The sequence below is a fragment of the Podarcis gaigeae genome (assembly GCF_964106915.1).
Source record: "Podarcis gaigeae genome assembly, chromosome: 14".
Taxonomy (NCBI): Eukaryota; Metazoa; Chordata; class Lepidosauria; order Squamata; family Lacertidae; genus Podarcis; species Podarcis gaigeae.
In genome coordinates this window covers 47,617,861-47,639,129 of record NC_139690.1, presented here as the reverse complement: position 1 = coordinate 47,639,129, position 21,269 = coordinate 47,617,861, and the positions used below count along the sequence as shown (strand labels likewise).

The 21,269-nt window shown below is 47.4% G+C and overlaps 1 protein-coding gene across 1 annotated transcript in view; it reads left to right on the top strand.

Annotated features, from left to right (window-relative positions):
- The window catches only part of MYO15A (myosin XVA), a 95,042-nt gene that overhangs the window by 18,078 nt on the left and 55,695 nt on the right, over positions 1-21,269 (top strand). The window contains exons 12-26 of the mRNA XM_083711203.1: positions 856-914; positions 1,073-1,196; positions 2,129-2,224; positions 2,586-2,717; positions 3,290-3,415; positions 4,444-4,521; positions 6,145-6,299; positions 8,356-8,401; positions 9,258-9,382; positions 10,092-10,209; positions 11,635-11,810; positions 12,586-12,670; positions 15,915-15,968; positions 18,354-18,435; positions 19,729-19,859. Coding sequence (XP_083567329.1) covers positions 856-914; positions 1,073-1,196; positions 2,129-2,224; positions 2,586-2,717; positions 3,290-3,415; positions 4,444-4,521; positions 6,145-6,299; positions 8,356-8,401; positions 9,258-9,382; positions 10,092-10,209; positions 11,635-11,810; positions 12,586-12,670; positions 15,915-15,968; positions 18,354-18,435; positions 19,729-19,859 — 1,587 coding nt within the window. The remainder of the gene's footprint in view (positions 1-855; positions 915-1,072; positions 1,197-2,128; positions 2,225-2,585; positions 2,718-3,289; positions 3,416-4,443; positions 4,522-6,144; positions 6,300-8,355; positions 8,402-9,257; positions 9,383-10,091; positions 10,210-11,634; positions 11,811-12,585; positions 12,671-15,914; positions 15,969-18,353; positions 18,436-19,728; positions 19,860-21,269) is intronic.

The window sequence follows — 21,269 nt, the reverse complement described above, 5'->3', positions numbered from 1 at the left end:
GTAATAATAGGCATGGTTACTCAGCAGGTTGCTCAGGGAGGGGAAAGTGCTTCCTTTCCCTTAGTGATGAATTGCTTAGAACAAAGAGTGTTGTTATGCCCTATATGTTACATTGCAGGAAGGAGAATGTGGACACCTGACTTCTCGGTAAAAAGGCTCTGCCTCATTGATTATTGCAGTCATCCTTGCCCCCCAGCCAGTTGACCTGGTGGGACAGTAGATGGACTCAAGAGCTTCCAGTTTGAGCCCAGCAGCACCTGTGGATTAGGACTTTATTCACAGTAGCCAATGGCCATAGCAACAATAAAACATTACAGTATACGCAGAAAGGGAAATTTGATATAAGAGCACAATTTAAAGCCCTGAATCAGCAGCCAGTTAGTGGCCCTTATTCTGATTGCTCCTGCTATGAACCTAGCAAGCTTTGCTGTTATCTGCTCATTTTGATCTGATAGAAGAAAGGACACTGTGGCAGTGGTTGAGTGCCCTGGAATACTTAGTACGAGTGAGGTGATGATCTCGTTCCTCAGGTCTTTGCAGAGAGTGCATGACAGGAGGACGTGTACCGCTGTTTCGGCGCTACCGTCTCCACAGGGGCAAAGACATTTCTCAGGCAGGATCTTTTGGAATCGACCGTCAAGTACCGCAGATGGCAAAACATCCAGTCTTGCAAGTGTAAAAGCACGTCTATATTTTGGGATAATAAGTTTGTGCAGATATGGGGCCAGAGAATCAAAATGGAAAGGTGTTAGGACGGGGGAGATTCCATGAGGTGGTGGGGACATGATATTTTGTGTGACTGGTGCCAACCATTGGAGGGAGGCCATCTTTCTTCTTCCTTCGCTTTCTCAACAGGAAACCATGAGAGAAAAGATATACACACCCCTCACTGTCGACAGTGCCGTTGATGCCAGGTAAACAGAAGCCCCATCCATCTCCACAACCGTAACAGAGAGAGCCATGTGTAAATACTGCAACTCACCCTCAGCACCCCTACTTGTGACTTTGTCTTCTTCCATTTCTTTGCCCACGGCGCTTGTGCATGTGTTTTTTCCTTTCCTCTTTCCCTCAGAGATGCCATTGCCAAGATCCTCTACTCCTTGCTTTTCAACTGGCTCATCGACAGGATTAACAGGCTCACCTACCCCAAGCAAGAAACCCTGTCCATTGCCGTCTTGGATATCTATGGCTTTGAGGTGAGGGAAGAAGCGTTCAGCCAATTACAACCGGGGCCTTCCCCAGAAACTGCTATTTGGTGCCCAACACAAATGTCCCTTGACAAAGGACCTAAGATACAGGGGAGGAGAAGGATAGAATAACACACACACACCCAGTGCCCCCAGAATGGTGCTTATCATGTCGAGGTGGCTGGTGTTCTCTGGGACTGACTGGGTGGAAGCAGGGCTGGATTGAGGTTTGATGAGGCCCTAAGCTATTGAAGGTAATGGGGCCCTTTATATGTCCAGCTGTCCTTTGTCAACAAGAAATTGTCACTGTTTTTTGTGTTTAATATATACTATATGGTAATTTATGGACCTAATAGGTAACTAAAGAGATTTGCACATAATAAAATATGTATTTTATCAAAGTAATTTATTTTTTATCTTATATTTTGGAGATGTACATCCAGGTACATCAGGTTTTTTTCCTTTAAGTTTTTTGGGGGGGCCCCGAGAGAGTGGGGCCCTAAGCCATAGCTTGTTTAGCTTATACATAAATCTGGCACTGGGTGGAAGGCAGGGAGACCGACAGTAGATGGAGCCATAGTGAAAAACAGGCAGAGACAACTTATTGCCTCCATCCTCCTCCCTGATGGGTTCTTCATGGGGCAGCACTGAGACTAAGAAGCCAGCAGGCAGGACCACCTACTGGACTGTAAGAAAGACAGGAGGCAGGTATGGGCTGGCAGAGGGCAGACAGAGACTAGTGGGGCCGTGCCCTGCTTGCCCCTGATGAATTAGCCTCCAGTGCTGCAATGGCTGCCGCTTCTGATATTCCTGGAGGCAGGCTCAGTTTGAGAACGGCAGGCTGGGCTGTGGAGCTCTTCTCCTCTATACTGGATAGCCTGAAGTAGCCTTTTGCTCTGCATGTACACATTTTTTAAACTTGCGGTCTGAATTTTGAATAGGATCTGGGCTTCAACAGCTTTGAGCAGTTGTGCATCAATTACGCAAATGAGTATCTCCAATTCTTCTTCAACAAGATTGTCTTCAAGGAGGAGCAGGTGAGGCCAGAATCCACCATTACCACCATTCTTGGGATTTTAGAGCATCACATTTTTTTATGGATCTGCAGCTATGTTGCACGTGTGTGTGTGTGTGTGTGTGTGTTTGTGTGCGCGCTTCTGTGTGTTTAATGCTGATAAGTTTTATTTTCCTGTTTGCTCTTTCTGTTATAGCTTGCTATTTTTGGTCATTTGTTTTTAAATGATGTGTGTCCCCTTGGAAAATTTGTCATAGGCAGGATGCAAATATCAATAAATAAGTAAATAAAAGCAGCTGGAGCTGCTTCAGGTGTCAGTTCATTTGGTGAGGGTGGAGGGGCAGCAGATACAAATCTAACTAATAAATACATTCTGTATTCAGGAGGAATATATCCGGGAGCATCTTGAGTGGAGAGAAATACCTTTCAATGACAACCAGCCTTGCATTGACCTCATTGCCCAAAAGCCTTATGGGATTTTAAGGATCCTGGATGACCAGAGCAGTTTCCCTCAGGTACCACTTGGTGCTGCGTAGAATCCATGCATAATTTTTTGTTTAAGTCTGTTCTAGTTGCAGGATGACAACTAACGGCTTTTGCTCAGAAGCACCTTCCCCATGTATTCATTTATGGACGCAAGGGAAACAATTATCCCCCTTTGAGGAAGTGACACCCTTTCTATGCTCAAAGAGCCTTGGAATGAAAGCACCAGAATTTCTGGAAGCAAGCGTTGGCCAATGTTTCATGTCTTCATAAATACTGTGGTTGGATCATTCAACGACTCTCAGTGCAAAGGCACAGCGTAGTGGCCTGTCTTTCAAAGAGTCTGTCCCTTGCATCTCTGTTTGAGTCACCGTTCTGGGCTCAAGCAGCTGAGGGACTCATGCAGAACCATGGTGTTTGGCTCTAGAAGGTGGCCGATTCTTCCTCTTTCACACTCAAAAAGTGTGCCTCGTCTGTCTCAATGGTAGACGCCGCTGGCCTAAAATGGAAAGTGTTTGCAGCAATGGTGAACTTGAATGTCATCCACTGGGTGGACGACATGGGGCACTGCTAGTCTGACCCAGTTATTCCTCCGCCTTGCCAGGCCACGGATCACACATTTCTCCAGAAGTGTCATTACCACCACGGCGCCAACCCGCTTTACTCCAAACCGAAGATGCCGCTACCCGAATTCTCCATCAAGCACTATGCTGGCAAAGTCACCTACCAGGTGAGACACTGGGTGGTTGGGAAGGAGCAACGTAAGGAGGATGAACAGGGTACATTCTGCACACATAAAGTGCTTGGTGCCTGGAACCCCCAGCCTCCAGCCCCTCCTGTGCCACCGTCACCCTGTTTCCCCTGCAAGCCTGTCAGACTGTGCTCTGTGCCTTCACAGCACCATCTAGGCTGCAGCTCCAGCCTGCCTAGGCATTGCATCAGCTGGCCCTGCCAAGATCAGGGTGGCACTGAGGAGCTGTTATTATCAGGACAGCAGTTTCAGCCCCACGTAGCACAGAAAGTGTGACGCAGCAGCTAAAAAAGCCAATGCAATTCTGGGCTGCATCAATAGGAGTATAGCATCTAGATCAAGGGAAGTAATAGTGCCACTGTATTCTGCTCTGGTCAGACCTCACCTGGAGTACTGTGTCCAGTTCTGGGCACCACAGTTCAAGAAGGACACTGACAAACTGGAACGTGTCCAGAGGAGGGCAACCAAAATGGTCAAAGGCCTGGAAACGATGCCTTATGAGGAACGGCTAAGGGAGCTGGGCATGTGTAGCCTGGAGAAGAGGAGGTTAAGGGGTGATATGATAGCCATGTTCAAATATATAAAAGGATGTCACATAGAGGAGGGAGAAAGGTTGTTTTCTGCTGCTCCAGAGAAGCGGACACGGAGCAATGGAACCAAACTACAAGAAAGAAGATTCCACCTAAACATTAGGAAGAACTTCCTGACAGTAAGAGCTGTTCGACAGTGGAATTTGCTGCCAAGGTGTGTGGTGGAGTCTCCTTCTTTGGAGGTCTTTAAGCAGAGGCTTGACAACCATATGTCAGGAGTGCTCTGATGGTGTTTCCTGCTTGGCAGGGGGTTGGACTCGATGGCCCTTGTGGTCTCTTCCAACTCTCTGATTCTATGATCCTATGAAAGTAAGGGCGCCTGGGCCAGACTGCTCCCTGCTTTGAATGGAGAGGTGCTGCACACATAGACTATATTTTGGCTCAGAAAATATAATGCATTTCTTAACCCCACTGCAGGTACACAAGTTCTTGGATAAAAACTACGATCAGGTTCGCCTGGACGTCCTGGAGCTTTTCGTCAACAGCAAAATCAAAGTAGGTGTTTTGGGGTGGCCTCAGGTCGGCTGGCTCCAGTGCATCTGATGGCGTCTGTGTTTGGAAGAGTAGGGTGAAGCAGTGTGGTGTGGCTGTTGTTAGTAGCGTCACCCAAATAATACAGACGGAGTCCAGAGAGAAAAGAGACAGATAAAACTTAACTGGGTTAATTGAACTAACAAAACAGCAACCACATAATATGAAGAGAAATAAACATAGAGGTAATGTCTTTCTTAATTCAGGCCTTGTTCATAGCAGGAAGACATACAACAACACAAACAGGAAGGAAAAAGCTCCCTCAGAACTGCACAGCCAATGAAAGCATGAGTTACCTCAGCAAGCATCATGCCATGCTGCCTGGTTGCTAAGCAACACCTCCACCTATTTCCCCCCCTGCTCATTGACTTTAACACTAATTGAATTAACCCTTAAGTTACACACAGAATGATCTCTGCTGTTGCACTTCCAACAGTGGTGGGGAGCATAGGAATGGGGACTTGCAGATACGGGTTGTCTAAATGGGTGATAATTAAAGGTCATTCCTGGCTTCACTGATTGACCTTAGAACAGTCACTATCTCTCTGCATAACCTACTCTGTGGGGCTGGTGTGCATCCAGGTGGTTGAACATTTTTTGTCCTGAGGGGCACATCAGGGACCCCACATCAGGGGTAAGGTATGGCCAACTCTCACACACATACCTGTACTCATGCACACACAAACCCACACACCTAGGTCTCTCTGCTCAGCTGATCTGTGTATATTAGTTTAAGGAAAGTTACTGCCATCCTGCGCTCATCAAATTATGAATCTGATGACCAGGGAGGGGCAGATTTGCATGCCCATCAAGGTAAAGTGCTGGATGGAGAGGTTTAAATGTCTCTGCACTCCCCAGGGGGGTTGCTTCTGTTTTAATTTATTTATATTTTTGACCCAGCTGCAAAAATAGATGAGGTATTGGGTAGGGGAGAAATATCAGACCTCTCAACCACTCCTGGTCTACACTATTCTCACCTAGGGATGGGGAAGGAATTCGTCCAGTCAGCAATGATTCTAATGCTAACCTGTTTAATTAATACTTTCCAGACGAGTATGAGGATCAGAGCATAGCTTATCCTTTGAAAGTCACACTTCTCCTAACCTTGCAGTGCAGTTTTCCAGCCCCCAAAACGTGTGTATGCAGGGGAATAAATGCCTAGAAATACTGCACTGTACTACTTTATTGCAGCGTACTGGGGAAAATTGCCAATTGCATCTGCTAGACCGAATGGTGTATAAACACAGGTGTATCAGGAGAAATGCACAGGAAAATGAGTTTCAATGTTCATGCAAACTTTTTTTAAAAAAATAAATCACAATCTGATCTTGAAATGGGGCGAACTGAAATTTAAGATGGAGTTAGAGGAAGAAACTAAGACGGACAGATCCACCCATCCTTATAATCTCTCCCTGTTCTCATTTCATCTTCACGACAGCCATGCCAGGTAGGTTAGGCGGGCAGAGAGTGGTTTGCCCAAGGTCCCCCAGCAAACGTCCTCCGTGCAGGGAGAGCTGGATCAAAACGGAATGAGTTGCGAATGTCCCACCTGCCCCCTACAAAATGTCTCCTCTGCTCTTGCCCCAGATGGTGGCCAACCTGTTCTACAGCCATGCCCAGGTGATAGCTCAGCAGAAGACCATGATGGGGAGAAGCAGCACCAGCAGGCGGAAATTTAAGTCCCACACGGTGGCAGCGAAATTCCAGCAGTCGCTTTCGGACCTCGTGGATAAAATGGAGAGGTGAGGAAGGCATAGGGGAAGCACTTGTGTAAATAGCTTTTCAAATTGCCGGCATGGAGGGCCCATGAACCGGATCAGGACCCTGGCAGGCTGGCAGGCAAGGGAGTCCAAAACCCGCTGTTCCGGGTTCTCTTCCAGCCCTGCCTGGAGGTGTCAGGGAGTGAACCTGGCACCTCTTGCTTGCAAAGCAAAGTCGTTGCGCTATAGTCCCTCCTCAAAGACATAGGAACGTCAGAAGCTTAGCAATGTCTACACTGACACACAGCGACTGTCCAGGATTTCAGATGGTGTGTTCTCCCAGTCCTGCCTGGAAGTGCCAGGGATTGAACCTGCGTTGAGCTAAGATCCTTCCCCTGAAAATTAAGTAAGATTCTAGTCCTCAGTGTTACAGTGTAGCACCCTGCTTGTGGTTAACGCTTAGCTGGAATGAAATATTCAACGCAGCAATAGAGAAATTAAAATAGTAATTTATTTGTCAGACAAATAAATGAGAGGCACAGTGGTATATGGTTACCAAGCTCTGGCCTGGCCTCCTGCCATTCTGGCCAGCACTTATATTTCCTTAATCCAGCCCCCTTGCTCCTCCTGTGGCTGCCTCTGTCCAATCAGCCTGGTTGAAATTCCTATTGGCTGTTTGCTAGAACCAATCACAAAAGATACACCCATTTCCTTATGCCCTTTTATGGGAAACAAAAAGCTATATATTCTTATATCTATAAATGACAAATAAGTAGTAATATATCTTACATGTGTCTCAACAAGGAATCTTAATTACCAGCTCACCTCTTGCCCTCCTTGCCCTATTGCCTTCCAAAACAGATGGTTAATCTTAACTTTTTATCTTAAACATATGTTAAGGATCTTGAGTTCACATCAACATTGAAAGATCTCCTTCATTTGGAGGTCTCTAAACAAAAGGCCTGACAACCATATATCTAATGATGTTTCCTGCTTGGCAGGGGGGCTGGTGGCTGACTTAATTTCAGGATATTACAACTCTTACAACTATATGAAATAAGAATCTAGCATTTCTTAAATCCTTTGCATAATTACATTTAAGCCAATATATTTAATACATAAATAACCTTTTAAAAGGAAAAGAAATCTTAAAAGGATCTCAGTTTAAGAAAGAAACAACTTTAGAAAAGACTTCCAAAAATCCTTCCTTTCTGCCAGCCAGACCAGTTGCTTTTCAATTTGCTCTTGACCTTTCAACCTTAGGAAAATATGGCTCAATTTTAATGGGAGGCACAATGGTTTTATTTTACTATTTACCCACTCTTATTTTTGACCACTCTTACAGCTTAATTGTACTCTGTAACATGCAAGGTCAGTGTCCTGCTCTCAGCCTGTAATTCCCTTTTTACGACTTTGAGAATTGTTTTCTGCTATAAATCAGGGGGCCCCCTTGTCTAGGAGGAAAAACATTGCCAAGGTTCTTAGGCAGCTGGACTTCTGCCTGGCATGAAACATTTGAAAATCTTTAAGCTCATTTTAAAATACAAGCCCTGATCAAACATATAAGCTTTGATAAAAATGCAGGCTTATGATTAGATGCCTCAACAGGTCTTGTATAAAGGGATGGAATTGCCCCCTGTCAAATCAGAACATTGGTACAGCTAGTCCAGTATGGTCCATACAGTCTGGCAGCAGCTCTCTGTGGTTTCAGACAGGAGACATTCTCATTTTTACCAGGAGATGCTGAGGATTTAACCTGCATGCAAAGCTGGAGCTCTCCCACTAAGCTGCAGCCCTTCCCTAGAGGTGGCAAGGAACAGATTTAGGTCCTTTGCACATTTGTTGCTTCCCGTAGAGTGAAGCAGCAGTGATTTTCATACTGTATGCGGGTGGTTTTTAAATTGACCCATGACCTGGATCGGGACCATGGCAAGTTGTGGGGGGGGGAGCAAGGGGGTCCTGAACCTGCTGTTTGCATGAGCAGGATATTTCCCATTCGTGCCAGTGGAAGCTTCTTCCTTCATGCAATATGCACCACTTTCAGGATGAAGACATTTTATAGTCCCATTGTATGTGTGTTTTTCTTCTTCTTCTGCAGATGTAACCCTTTCTTCGTCCGCTGCATCAAACCCAACAATAAGAAGGTATGGACTTGCTGTGTCCTAAGGGGAAAGGGACATAGGAAGCTGCCTTTTTGCAGAGTCAGACTGCTGGTCCATCTAGATCAATGTTGCTGACACGGACTGGCAGCAGCTCTGCAGGGTTTCAGACAGAAGTCTTTCTTAGCCCTTCCTTGAACTGCCAGGGGTTGAACTTGAGACCTTTTGTATGCAAAAGCAAGTGCCCTACCACTGAACTATGAAACAAGAGCGTTTTCATAGAACGGTAGGGTCATTTGGTACAATCCCCTGCAATGCAGGAAATTTTGATCATGACATTTAATGGCTTCACTTTCACCCTACCTCCTTGCAGTGCTAACATAGCTGTAGCCAAGCCTCTCTTTCCTTGCAGAACCACAGTTTCTACAATGCAGCCTTATGGACTCTACACTATTTCTCCTTCTACTGCCCTTCCATAACCCCCACTCATTTCCTTCCAATTGTCTCCTCAGTAGTATTTTGGGCACCTGCTGAGTCATTCAGAAACTGATGGATGCTGAGTCATCCATCACAGGTAAAGGAAGGCTTGTCACTAAATGGCGCTTCTTCTGGCCTGATAACTCAGGGTTTTGAGTCGTCCAGAGAGCTCCTCTCTCACACTCTGTCAGGCTCGTTTCTCCTATCACGATATGAATCCTGAACCAGTGGCGTAGCGTGGGGGGTGCAGGGGGGCCGGCCGCACCAGGCGCAACATCTGGGGTTTAGGGCAAATCCACGGGTTAGGGGGCGCAAATTACTTGCCTTGCCCCGGGTGCTGACAACCCACGCTACGCCACTGTCCTGAACTAGTCGGCTCGTTTACTATCCTGTCCAATGCTCTCCTTCGCTCTTCCTCAACCAGAAGCCAGGACTTTTTGAGCCGGACGTAGTCAGCAGCCAGCTGCGGTACTCGGGAATTCTGGAGACCATCCGCATCCGCAAAGAGGGCTTTCCCGTTCGCATCCCCTTCCAGACGTTCATTGAAAGGTATGGTCAACAAGGGCTCTGACCCAAGAAGGCAAGGAAGGGGAAGAGCAATTGCAGGCTCTGACAGGCAGGCTTGGCTGCGGTATTCTTGCTAATTTTGCCCGGGAGCCTTTGGTGGGGAAGGACTTTGTCAAAAGCTTTATTTAGTGTCCCAGGTATACGGTGTCTACCAGGGCTCCCCTAACCACATACTTATTAGCAGAGCCAGCCAAAAACGTTTTGCTTCTGTGTTCGCCCCTGTTCCAGAAGCTGACTAGGGTGGCAATTGACTTTTTGTTCAGTTGTGGCACTATGTTAGTATCCTTTGTTGGGTGAGAAGGAAAAATAAAACTGTACAGTGGTACCTCGGATTAAGTACTTAATTCGTTCTGGAGGTCCGTACTTAACCTGAAACTGTTCTTAACCTGAAGCACCACTTTAGCTAATGGTGCCTCCCGCTGCCGCCATGCCGCCAGAGCCCGATTTCTGTTCTCATCTTGAAGCAAAGTTCTTAACCTGAAGCACTATTTCTGGGTTAGCGGAGTCTGTAACCTGAAGTGTATGTAACCTGAAGCGTATGTAACCCAAGGTACCACTGTACATAGAAAGGATTTTTGGACTTTGACTCCCATAAGCCCCAGCCAGCATAGCCAGTGATGAGGGATGATGGGAGTTGTAGTCCGGCAACAGTTGGAGGGCACCTAATCACACCCTCAGCCTGTCTCTTTAGGTACCGCTGCCTTGTTGATATCAAACAAGGCATGATCCCTGATGCGTGGAACAGTGCGGTAGTGCTGAAGAAGCTATGCGCAGCCACCCCCGATATGTACTGCATTGGAGCCACCAAGGTACAGCCGCCATTTTCCTTGATAATCATGGTTGTAAGTAACTGTTGGGCAGCTTGGAGCGTGGAAATTCCCACTCCTGGGTTTTCTGTCATGGGGTGATGAGCCATGGGGTCTCTCCACCTCTCAGCTGACCAAGGTGAATGGACAGTTCACCTGCCTGCGTCTGAGGGAGAGGGGAGGCAGCAAGGCCACATCCATTGGCCAAGCTGGGAGAGCTAACTGCCACAGAGCTCCTCCTCTCTCAGAAGCGTCTCCATCTGTAACCATTCCACCTCATTGCATCTGAGGAAGAAACAAGACACCTAAGCCCCCTTCACTGGCAAGAGGAAGGACACTGGCAGAGGAAGGGGCTGCGCTGGGTGCAGTCCGCCCTGGGTGTCATCTCTGAGGGGGGTGACATCACCACCCCACCCATCTGGGATGCTTGCCCTTGCCCCCGTGGGCAGCTTGCCCCACCCCTGGGTGCGAGCTCCGCCTCTGGGCTTGGACCAACTCCCATTCGGCCAAAGAACTGCCTCTCCCATCAGATGTCAAAGAGATTAACGATTATGCAACCTCCCGTAGACATCTGAAGACAGCCCTGGGTAGGGAAGCTTTTAATGCTTGCTGTATATTGTGTTTTCTTATATTCTGTTGGAAGCTTCTCAGGGTGGCTGGGGCAACCCAGTCAGAGGGGCAAGGTACGAGTAATTAATGATTATGATTATTCCACTTGGCTATTACATCACAAAACAGCATGAAAAAATCTGTGGTATTCTCATGGGGCCTACCAGAATGGATTTGTTTGGCTCTTCCTCTTTGCCATTCCCGTTTATTACTTTCACATTATGTCTCTTAGATTGTGATGTGTTATTGTAAAACAGAAACTACCCCCCAGCATAGGAGCCAACTCCTAGGGGCCAAGGGGTCTTCAGCCCCCAAAATAAAATATTTGAGGAGGGTGCCCCCCCAATTGATGGGCATTGCCAGTCAAATGGTGTGTACTCACTACATCATGTGATCCATTATACAGGGCAGGGCTTACTTGGGCCCCCCAATATTTTATTGAATTTGGTCCTCCTGCCCCTCCAGTGCTTTGATGGGAAAGCTGTTGTATAAATGTCATGAATAACTGAATGCCAAGGAAAGTTGGGTGTAGGTAGCAGCCACCCAAAGCCACTGCAGTGGGTTGGTTAAGAGCTCTGGACTAGGACATAGGAGAGACCAGGGTTCAAATCCACACTTCAGCCGTGAAGCTCACTGGGTTACCTTGGAAACCAGTTGCTGCTTCTCGGCCTAACCCACCTTGCAGGGTTGTTGTGAGAAAGAATCAGGAGAAGGGAGGACTGTGTACGCCACCCTTGATCGCCTTGGAGGAAAGGTGGGAGAGAAGTGCAATTAATTAATTAATGAGTTATTCTGATGCTCCCCCCTTCCTCACACCAGCTCTTCATGAAGGAGAATGTCTACCAGCACTTGGAAGGGAAGCGAGAACGGATTGTCCACATGGCAGCTCTAACGCTGCAGCGGTACACGCGGGGCTTCTTGATCAAGAAACGCTTCTTCGCCCTCCGCCACAAGATCATCCTCTTCCAGGCGCGGGCCCGAGGCTATCTTGTCAGGTGCACAGCTGCAACATGGTCTCCGCGCTAGAGATAGAGGAGGACAGGCATCTGTGTGCGCTTGGGGAGGGTGTGTGAGAACACGGGCCAGCACCAGCCATCGCCATTGTAGTTATGTCTGACATTACACTGTGCAAAACGAGGCTAGGGATGGAAAGCCACTGGCCAGTGGGTCAGCCTCAGCCCATCACAGGGTTCGACCACAAAGCCTTTTTAAAAACCACATCCACCTTCCAATCAGGTGACATCAGTGACCTGTGGGAGGTTGGTGTTCAATTCTGCATTGGTCCAACCAGCATTTGGCCCAATCTACTCCGCAGGATTTAGCCCCTGCTCACCAGCTGATGATCAGAGGTTGAATCCTGCTAGGTTCTCTGCAGAGAGTAGGACTCTGTTCATCAGGCAGCAGTTCTGCTGGGTGCTACTTCAAAGGGGAGCGTGGGGCTGTTTGAAAGCCCTTTTGCAAACAGCCCTTCACTGCTCTTTGAAGTCCCAGCAGGTTGCAAAGCACAGCACCACCTGATGTCATCTTGACGACAGGTGATTGACAGATTGACAGATGAAGAACACCGCGCTACACCACACTAGGTGTGTCTCAGCACCTGAATTTTGATTTGCCTGTTCCCTCTGCATGTTAAACGTGTGCCATTTGTGTCTGCTCTGTTTGTCCGTTATCGTCTTTTATTTTGGTTTTTTGCCTTGGGTAGGAGAAAGTGTTGTTGAGGCTGGGTGTGATCTTTCCCACCTCCGTACCGGGGGGTTTCCCGTCCTGCAGGCAAAGGTACCGGAGGCTGCGTCGAACCCTCATCAAGGTCAGGTGCCTGGTACGCATCTATGTGAATCGCAGGAGATACCTTAAGGTGAGTCCCGTCTTGTCTGGGCAGCGGTAGAGAAGGTGTGGGAGGCTGGAGGGTGGCAAGGGAAGGGGATTTTCTAGCAGGCAAAATGAGACGAATTGGACACCTGCAAGCAGGACTTGAGTGCAACTGCGTCCTCTCTTCCTGCCATTAAATAGGGAATCTGGGATGAGTTGAATGTGCATTTTCACCTGTGTGCTCCATCCAATTTTAAACATTGCATTTTGTGTCTAAGCATCACGTAATGCACATCCTCCTCACCCCACCTCCAGTTGTTCAGAGGTTTGCATAATGAGGGCAGCAGGTTGGTTTGATTGTTTGAAGCAGTTTAGATGCCCAGCTATCCCCGAATGAATAGATCCAAACCTGTGTTACCTGTCTGGCAGGAGACTCTGAAAGCCTGCTGTATCTCTGCCCCACCCTTAATTGATGAGATGCAGGTATATTGTACTTTTTATAAACTTACCATTTCTCATTGTTGGGTTTTCAAAAGATAAATCTTCCAGTGTACTTCCAGTGAAGTCCACAGCCCCCCACTGTTGAACAGTTCTCACTGTCAGAAATTTCTTCCAGATGTTTAGCTGGAATGCACCTTGTTCGCTTTTTTTTTGAGTAGGAGAATGACGTTGCAAAAATTCAGAGAAGTGCAAATTTTGAAGGATTGCTGTGCTTTGGTTCACGTCTTGTTTCGGCAATCGGGAATCATTTCCCCTCAGCCTTAGTCAGAGCAACGAGAGAGGTGTTAGGAAGAAGTGAAAAAGTGAAAATGAAAGGAAGCCGTATTGGCCCCCAAGAAAAACGCCACATTCCATATTAGCACGATGCCTTTATTAGTTCACACTGTTTTGTGACCTCTTAGTTGGCCCTTAAGGATACCTGCCCTGATGTGGGTAGAAGCAAAGAGGTTGAAGGGAGGACCAGAGAAGAGAAGCATGCAGTAGTTGAGGAGGGTCTCCTCTGTATTACTAGCTGATGGTCTCTCACATTTTCATCTGGGTTTCAGCACATGCATGAGGTGCACCAGAGGCTGGACCATTAGGGTGAGTGGGGCCCAGTCTGCCTTATCACTTACAACCAAGTCGGAGGAGGGATCTGCCTGTCATTGGCACTGGTTCCACCTATCGTTGGTCTCCCTGCCTTCATCCATACCAGTTCTAATACCATACCAGCCACCACGGATGGGGCACTGAGCCTTGCCTAGGGATGGGGAAGAGATGTGATTCAGTTTGCATTTTAACTTACAAAATTTGCCCTTTCCAAAACAATCTATGAACTGCGACACAGCCGTCTTTCAGAACATGCTGTGCAGTTCTCCAACCAAGCAACGTGTACAAAAATGCACATGCTTCTGTAAAGCGTGCCTAAAAATGTGTACGTTAGTGAAGGTAAAGGTAAAGGTACCCCTGCCCATACGGGCCAGTCGTGTCCGACTCTAGGGTTGTGCGCCCATCTCACTTAAGAGGCCGGGGGCCAGCGCTGTCCGAAGACACTTCCGGGTCACGTGGCCAGCGTGACAAGCTGCATCTGGCGAGCCAGCGCAGCACACGGAAACACCGTTTATCTTCCCGCTAGTAAGCGGTCCCTATTTATCTACTTGCACCCGGGGGTGCTTTCGAACTGCTAGGTTGGCAGGTGCTGGGACTGAACGACTGGAGCGCACCCTGCCACGGGGATTCGAACCGCCGACCATGCAATCGGCAAGTCCTAGGTGCTGAGGTTTTACCCACAGCGCCACCCGTGTCCCTTACGTTAGTGAAAGTAACATGCAAATATGCCTTTTCATTAGGTGGGTTTGTTTTGCAAAAAGTGTGCTTATTGGGCAAAAATGCATGCAAAAATGTGTCCATTAGGAGAATCAGAATAAGAAGAATCTTCATTGTCATCAGCCGTTAGCCATAGCAATAAAATAAAATAAAATGTACTGAAGATAGAGGTAAAAACTTAACTATACAAAATATATTCTAGAGATTTACATCAACGATCAGATAGGTCTTGTTCTAATTGCCCCTGCGAAAAATGTGGCAGTTTTTGCTGTCACCTGGTTATCTTGATCTGCTAGGAGAAAGGACACAGTAGCAATGGTTGAGCGACCTGGTATGGTAGAGGGGCAATAACCTCAAATCTTTTATAATGAGTGCAGGCTAGAAGCACACAAGCTACTGATTCAATACTGCCATCTCCGCATGGACATAAGCATTTTTCCATTGGGATTTGTTGAAATCTGTGCTAAAATGCTGGTGGGTTTTCATGAAGTCTTAAAAGCAGCAGCAACTATTTTTTTGCAAAGTGATGTGGAAATGTGGAGAACCGATCGTAAGATTGGAAAAATGGAAAACCCAAACCGGTGCATTCGCCCATCCCTAGCTTTACAGAGGGGATGCTGAGTGTCAGTTTCATGCGAAGGGTTAACGTGTGACTCAGCCGTATCCATAAGCAAACAACGGTAACTGGAGCAGCTGTCTGGCAGACAGGGTTATAGCTGGCACATGCCCCAGCGCTCAGGCACAGAGGCAGCAGCCCAACGGACACCATGAAGAGCGTCCGCTTCCAGGTGGATGGGGACGAAGAAGCAGCGAGTCATGGCAGGGTAAGGTTTCCCAGGTGGAGTGATGCAGGGATTAGGAGGCCACTTGTGGCATTGCAGCTGCCTGCAGACGTTTTTAAACACAGGCGACCAGTCCTACCTGTGGCACAGAGGGTCAACACACCTTAGGCAGCAGCGTGATAAATACTCATTTGTAGCAAGAAAGCCTGCTAAGAATCTCTTGGCACTTGGACAACTGCATGGAAGGGCCATGGCTGAGTAGCAGAAAGTCTGCTGTGCGTGATGCTCGGGGTCCAATCCGCATCATCTCTATGTTCTCCCTCTACTGTCGGAGTCAGTATGCCTCTAAAGGCCAGTTTGCTGGAGAGCATTGCTGTGCTCAGGTCCTGCTTGTGGGCTTCTCAGGGGCCTCTTTTGGGCCACGATGGGAGCAGAGGAATGGCATAGATGGGCCTTTGGCCTGATCTAGCAAAGGCTCTCTAGTTCTTACTGAATTGCTATGGCTTCCACTCATGGGCTTTCAAAATGAGGGGAGGCAAGAGAGTCTGACTCAAGTGGTGGACATGCAAATGGTCACCAGTCAAAATCGTTATGAGATTGTGGGTTTTGCACCCAGGCTCCAAAATGCCTTGTACTTTCCCAGGAAAGGGTTGGATTTGGGCTAAGTGCTTCACTGACCATGGAAATGCACTCTGCTTTCAGAGAAAGGAAGAGGAGCGCCGGAGAGCTGAGGAGGAGAGGAAAAAAAATGATCAGGTAACATGGGGGGCATTGCCCTCATGCCAGGCATGAATTGGAGTAGTTCCTCGGCTCAAGTAAATTCTGAACACACACAAACACACACAAGAATGTGTGTGCTTGGTACTTTGAAAAGAACCGAATTCTCCATGCAAATATTGTAACTTTGCATAATACAATGATTGCTGTTCCGTCCGGCCCCAGGAAGAAACAAGAAAGTATACAGAGCTGTGCAGCTTTGCCCATTCTGACCTCAGGTTAAGGTCCTATTCAGACACACTCTGTTTTCCAACGTTTTATCAGGCGTTGTTGCTTATAGGCTTTGAAGGAGTGGGTGGGTGGGTGGGTGGGTAGGTGGGTTAGTATCCATGAGGTCTAGAAATATCTCTCTTTGACATGGAAGCTGAAATTCTCAGGCAGCTGGATCCTCTGCCAATTTCTCTTCTTTTCCTTTTGCTTCTGTGGAAATGCAGAGCAGCAGCACAGCACAGATCATGGCAGAAGTTTCCTGGAAGCCAAATTCCTTCCTGCCTATCAGGAAAGCAGATACTTTGGAAACTTTCTCCTTTCCTTTCCTTTCCTTTCCTTTCCTTTCCTTTCCTTTTTTGCATGTGAGACCTAGCAACTAGTACAGGGGTCCCCAAACTAAGGTCCATGGGCTGGATAAGGCCCAAGGGACTCGTTTACCTGGCCCGCGGCGACCACCCACCGCCCACTCTTACCGGCACTGCACTGCGCAGCTGCCCACTTCCAAATCAGAAGAGCACCGAAATTGCTTGTGCGCATGTGTAAGTGTTATTTGCGCATGCGCAAGTGTTGTTTCCAGTGCACATCCGGGTCGGAGGAGGCCCGTGCACATGCGCACAAGCTATTTCCAGTGCTCCTCTGACCTGGAAGTGTGCTGGAAATAGCCTGTGTGCACGCATATGGGCACGTGCTCCCCCACCCTCCAGCCTGCCACGTGATCGATGCTGGAGACACTGGCCCGAGGTGCGGTAGGTTTGCTGACCCCTGATCTAGTACCTTATTCTCATGCAGCCTGTGCACCTTTGCCCTTGAAAATCATTCCACATATGAGCAACAGACCTAGATTTGTGACTGAGTTGTGCTTTGGCTTAACTTTGGCCATGCTCGGAGATCTAACCATTTTTTAGAGCGGTGAATGAACCTTGTATGGATTGGGCCCAGCGGAGGAGAGTAGCTGAACAGAGAGCAGCAACAGCCAGTGGGCAGGAGGCAGCCCACTGGGAAGGGAGGGGGTCCACTGGGGGCATGTTGCCTGAAGTCCCCCACCACTGTAAAACCTAGATCCAGCACTATGTGTAAAGTTTGAGGGTTTATAGGCACTATGTATGTATGTATTTACGTATTATCTAACTATCTATCTATATGCACTTTACATAAAGTAGTACACCGTATAAGAAAATAGTGACAAAATCAACAGTCTTAAAAAAAAAAAGTACACTTTATAAAATGACCAAAATGTTGATAAAATCAACATTTAGGCTTGCCTTAATTTATTTTCCTTTAAAAAAAAAAAAGCAGGCGTGAAAAGCAGGGCAATAAAGGTGGCTGCCCTTAAAGCCTATATTGGTTTCCTATGAGTCATGATTGCCACTAGAGACTCCTGGGGATTTGTAGTTTGTTGAGAACAGCTCTCACAGAGCTACAGTTCCCAAGGATCTGCAATGATATAGGGGGCTTGGTTGGCCCCCTGGTGGGTTGTGGGTGCTCAGTATGTGCTAGATTGCACTGACCCTTGGTACTTCCTTGAAGTCGGTGGAGTAGATCTGGGTGAGAGACCCCAGCAAATATTCCCGAAATGACCACAGAATCGTAGAATTGTAGAGTTGGAAGGTACCAACTAGTCCAACCTTCTGCAATGCAGGAATCTCAGCTAAAGCATCCATGACAGCCAGCCATCCAACCTCCACTTAAAAACTTCCAAAGAAGGAGAGTCCACCACTTTCAGAGCTCTTACCATCAGAAAGTTTTTCTTGATGTTTAGTTGGAATCTCATTTCTTGCAACTTGAACCCATTGGTTCGTGTCCCACCCTCCAGAGCAGAAGAAAATAAGTTTGCTGCATCATCCATGTGAAATCCTTGAGATATTTGAAGATGACTATCCTATCTCCTCTCACTTACCTCTTTCCCAGGCTAAACATACCCAACTCCCTCAAACATTCCTCATAAGGCTTGGTTCCCAGACCCTTGATCATCTTGGTTGCCCTCCTCTGCACACCTTCCAGCTTGTTAATATCCTTCTTAAATTGTGACATCCAAAACTGGACACAGTACTCCAGCTGTGGTCTGACCAATGAGTCTGAATAATGCCATAAACTCATTATTGTGCTAAACTAAGAGGTCTAAGAGTGACGCTCTATTTCTCTGGATCCCACCAGGTACTGAGCAGGCGGGAAGTGATGAGAGTTGCAAACCTGGAAGTGCCTGCAGATTTGGTTGGACTCTTAAACACCGTGGCTGGTACGCTAATACAATTGCTGGGATCCTTCCTCTAGGGGGAGTTAATCCAAACCAGTGGTAAGGTGGGCAACTGGCCTTTAATTTCCTCTGGGATATTCCAGAACCTTTGCTTGAGATCCGTTGAAGTTATCTCACCGCCATAGGTATCTTTGCAATAGAAGGCTTAAACCCATCCAACCCTGCCTATATATGATGAGCAATTCTTAACCCTGCATCAAGTGATGGATGAATATTGGGGAGACTGTAACACAGTGAGCCGTACAGTGGTGCCCCGCAAGACGAACGCCTCGCAAGACGGAAAACCCGCTAGACGAAAGGGTTTTCCGTTTTGGAGGCGCTTCACAAAACGAACTTCCCTATGGGCTTGCTTTGCAAGACGAAAATGTCTTGTGAGTTCCTGTGGGTTCCCCCCCTTTCCCCCCCTTTCCCTAAGCCCTAAGCCGCTTATCAGCTGATCCGCTAAAAGCCGCTAAACCGCTAATAGCGCTAATCCGCTAAGCTGTCAATGGGCTTGCTTCGCAAGACGAAAAAACCGCTATACGAAGAGCCTCACGGAACGGATTAATTTCGTCTTGCGAGGCACCACTGTACAGAGTTTCTACTTATGCAAAATCCTGTCTATCAGGCTGCAGGGATATTAGGGCTCCATCTGCCCCATCCATTCTAAGTACTTTAAGCAGTCACAGCTCCCCCCAAAGAATTCAAGGAAGTGTAGTTTGTTAAGGGTGCTGAAAGACCCCTCCCCGTTCTCCTCACTGATCTACAATTCCCTGGGTGGTTTAATAATCAATTTCTCTTTCCCCATAACAATACCCCTGCTTCTTAGGGTTTTATGAGAGCCAGGGGACGTCAGTAGCACTGTGGTCTAAACCACGGAGCCCCTTGGGCTTGCCAATCGGAAGGTTGGCAGATCAAATCCCCGCAACAGGGTGAGCTCCCGTTGCTCTGTCTCAGCTCCTGCCAACCTAGCAGTTTGAAAGCACACCAGTGCAAGTAGATAAATAGGTACTGCTGAGGCGGGAAGGTAAATGGCATTTCCATGCACTCTGGCATTCATCACGGTCCTCCGAGCACCAGTAGCGGTTTAGTCCTGCTGGCCACATGACCCAGAAAGCTGTCTGTGGACAAATGCCAGCTCCCTCAGCAAGATGAGCGCCACAACCCCATAGTTGCCTTTGACTGGACTTAACCATCCAGGGGTCCTTTACCTTTACCTTTTACCCGTATGAGAGCCAGTCCTTTCATTTATAATGTGGGAATTCTGCACATCTCTTTCCTCTCTGTTTCCTGCAGTTCACAAGCAGATCAATGAAGACTGTGTCACTCCCATCCCCCCTCCAAAGCTGCAGGCGGACCCCCAATTCACTCTGCCCCTTGACATCAACAATTACCCCATGAGCAAGTATGTGCAGACCCACTTCAAGGTAAGGGTTTGGGTTTCTTATATGTCTAGGGCAAGTGACGGCAACGTTCACATTCTCAGTCAGGTAGAATGTCCAGTTCCTGCCAGTGCTGGGTGGTGTGGCTGGAAAAGCTGTCCAGCAAGGCAAAAGTTCAAGGCAAGGTGTGCCTGAAGCAGCAGGGGAGTCGAAGGACAGCGCAAGGGGTTGGCCAGCAGGAGCTGTTGCTTCAGCAACTGCCAGGCAACAAACATAATGTTCTAATAGTTGCTCCTGCTGCCTGGTTTTAATCTGCTTGTGCTTCCTGGAGCAGCACCAGGGCCCCAATCAGGAGACTGACGTGGTTCTTGTTTCCTCTGCTAATTTCCAGATTTAATCAACGTGCTCACCCAAAGCTTAAAAGTCTGAAGCAGTGATTGGGTGGGAATTGTCAGATAAATGCTAATGTTGGTTGGATCCCCAAATCAATATCCTCCTCCTGAGTAGGGTTTATAGATGGAAGACCTTGTGCTATCAGAAATGCACAATACCTTCCTGTTTGAGGTTCAGCTTGGGTTCCTTGCTATTCCTGGGGCCTGGGGGTGGAGGATTTGGAGCTGAGATGTCAGTTGGGGCCCAACGAGTCTCTTGATTCTGTAGACAGCCCACCCAAGAGGTGACTTCTGGGTTGGCAGTTTCAGGGTTTGTTAAACCCCCTCTGTCCAAGTACAGGCCTTTGAAAATTAAGGTGCAGATGATGAAAATTGAAAGTGCAGAATTACTAGGCTGCTGTCAGAATAAACTGTATTTTAATTGCTGGCTGTAGATGTATTCTGATGTATTTTAATTACTGTTTTTAACTGGTTTGTTTTTATTACTTTGTATTTTATAACGTTGTTTTTAAATGCTGCAAGCTACTTGGAATGCCTACTTTGGAGAAAGACAGGATATAACCTTAAATAATAATAAAATCATCATAGTCATTTCTTTTGCATGCCACCTTTCCATAGTTAAAACCATGTTCAAGGTGGCTTACAACATGAAAAGATTGATATAGTTACAAAAGTAGTCATAAACAATAAATAAAACAGCTCAAAAGGGGCACAACAAAACTGACTGAGTTCCACAAAAACCATAAATTATAATAAGATCTAAAAATAAAGAAACAAAGAATTATTATCAATAACAGCAGCAACCTCCCGCCCCAACAACAACCTCCCACTAAACAATACCCCAGGCCAGAAGAGTCAGCTTTTGTAGCTGGAGTCAGTCAGGGCCCTGCCCTCCCAGGCCAGGTGGAAAAGGCCTGCAGGACAGAGATCAGATCTTCCAGGAATCACAGCCAAGATGGTCTCTGGCCTCTTCAGCATCCTCAGCCTTTGTAACTGGAGTCAGCAGTAAAGTATTCCTCCTACAAGGAGGTCTCATCTGCTTCAGGGTGTGGTCCTGACACAG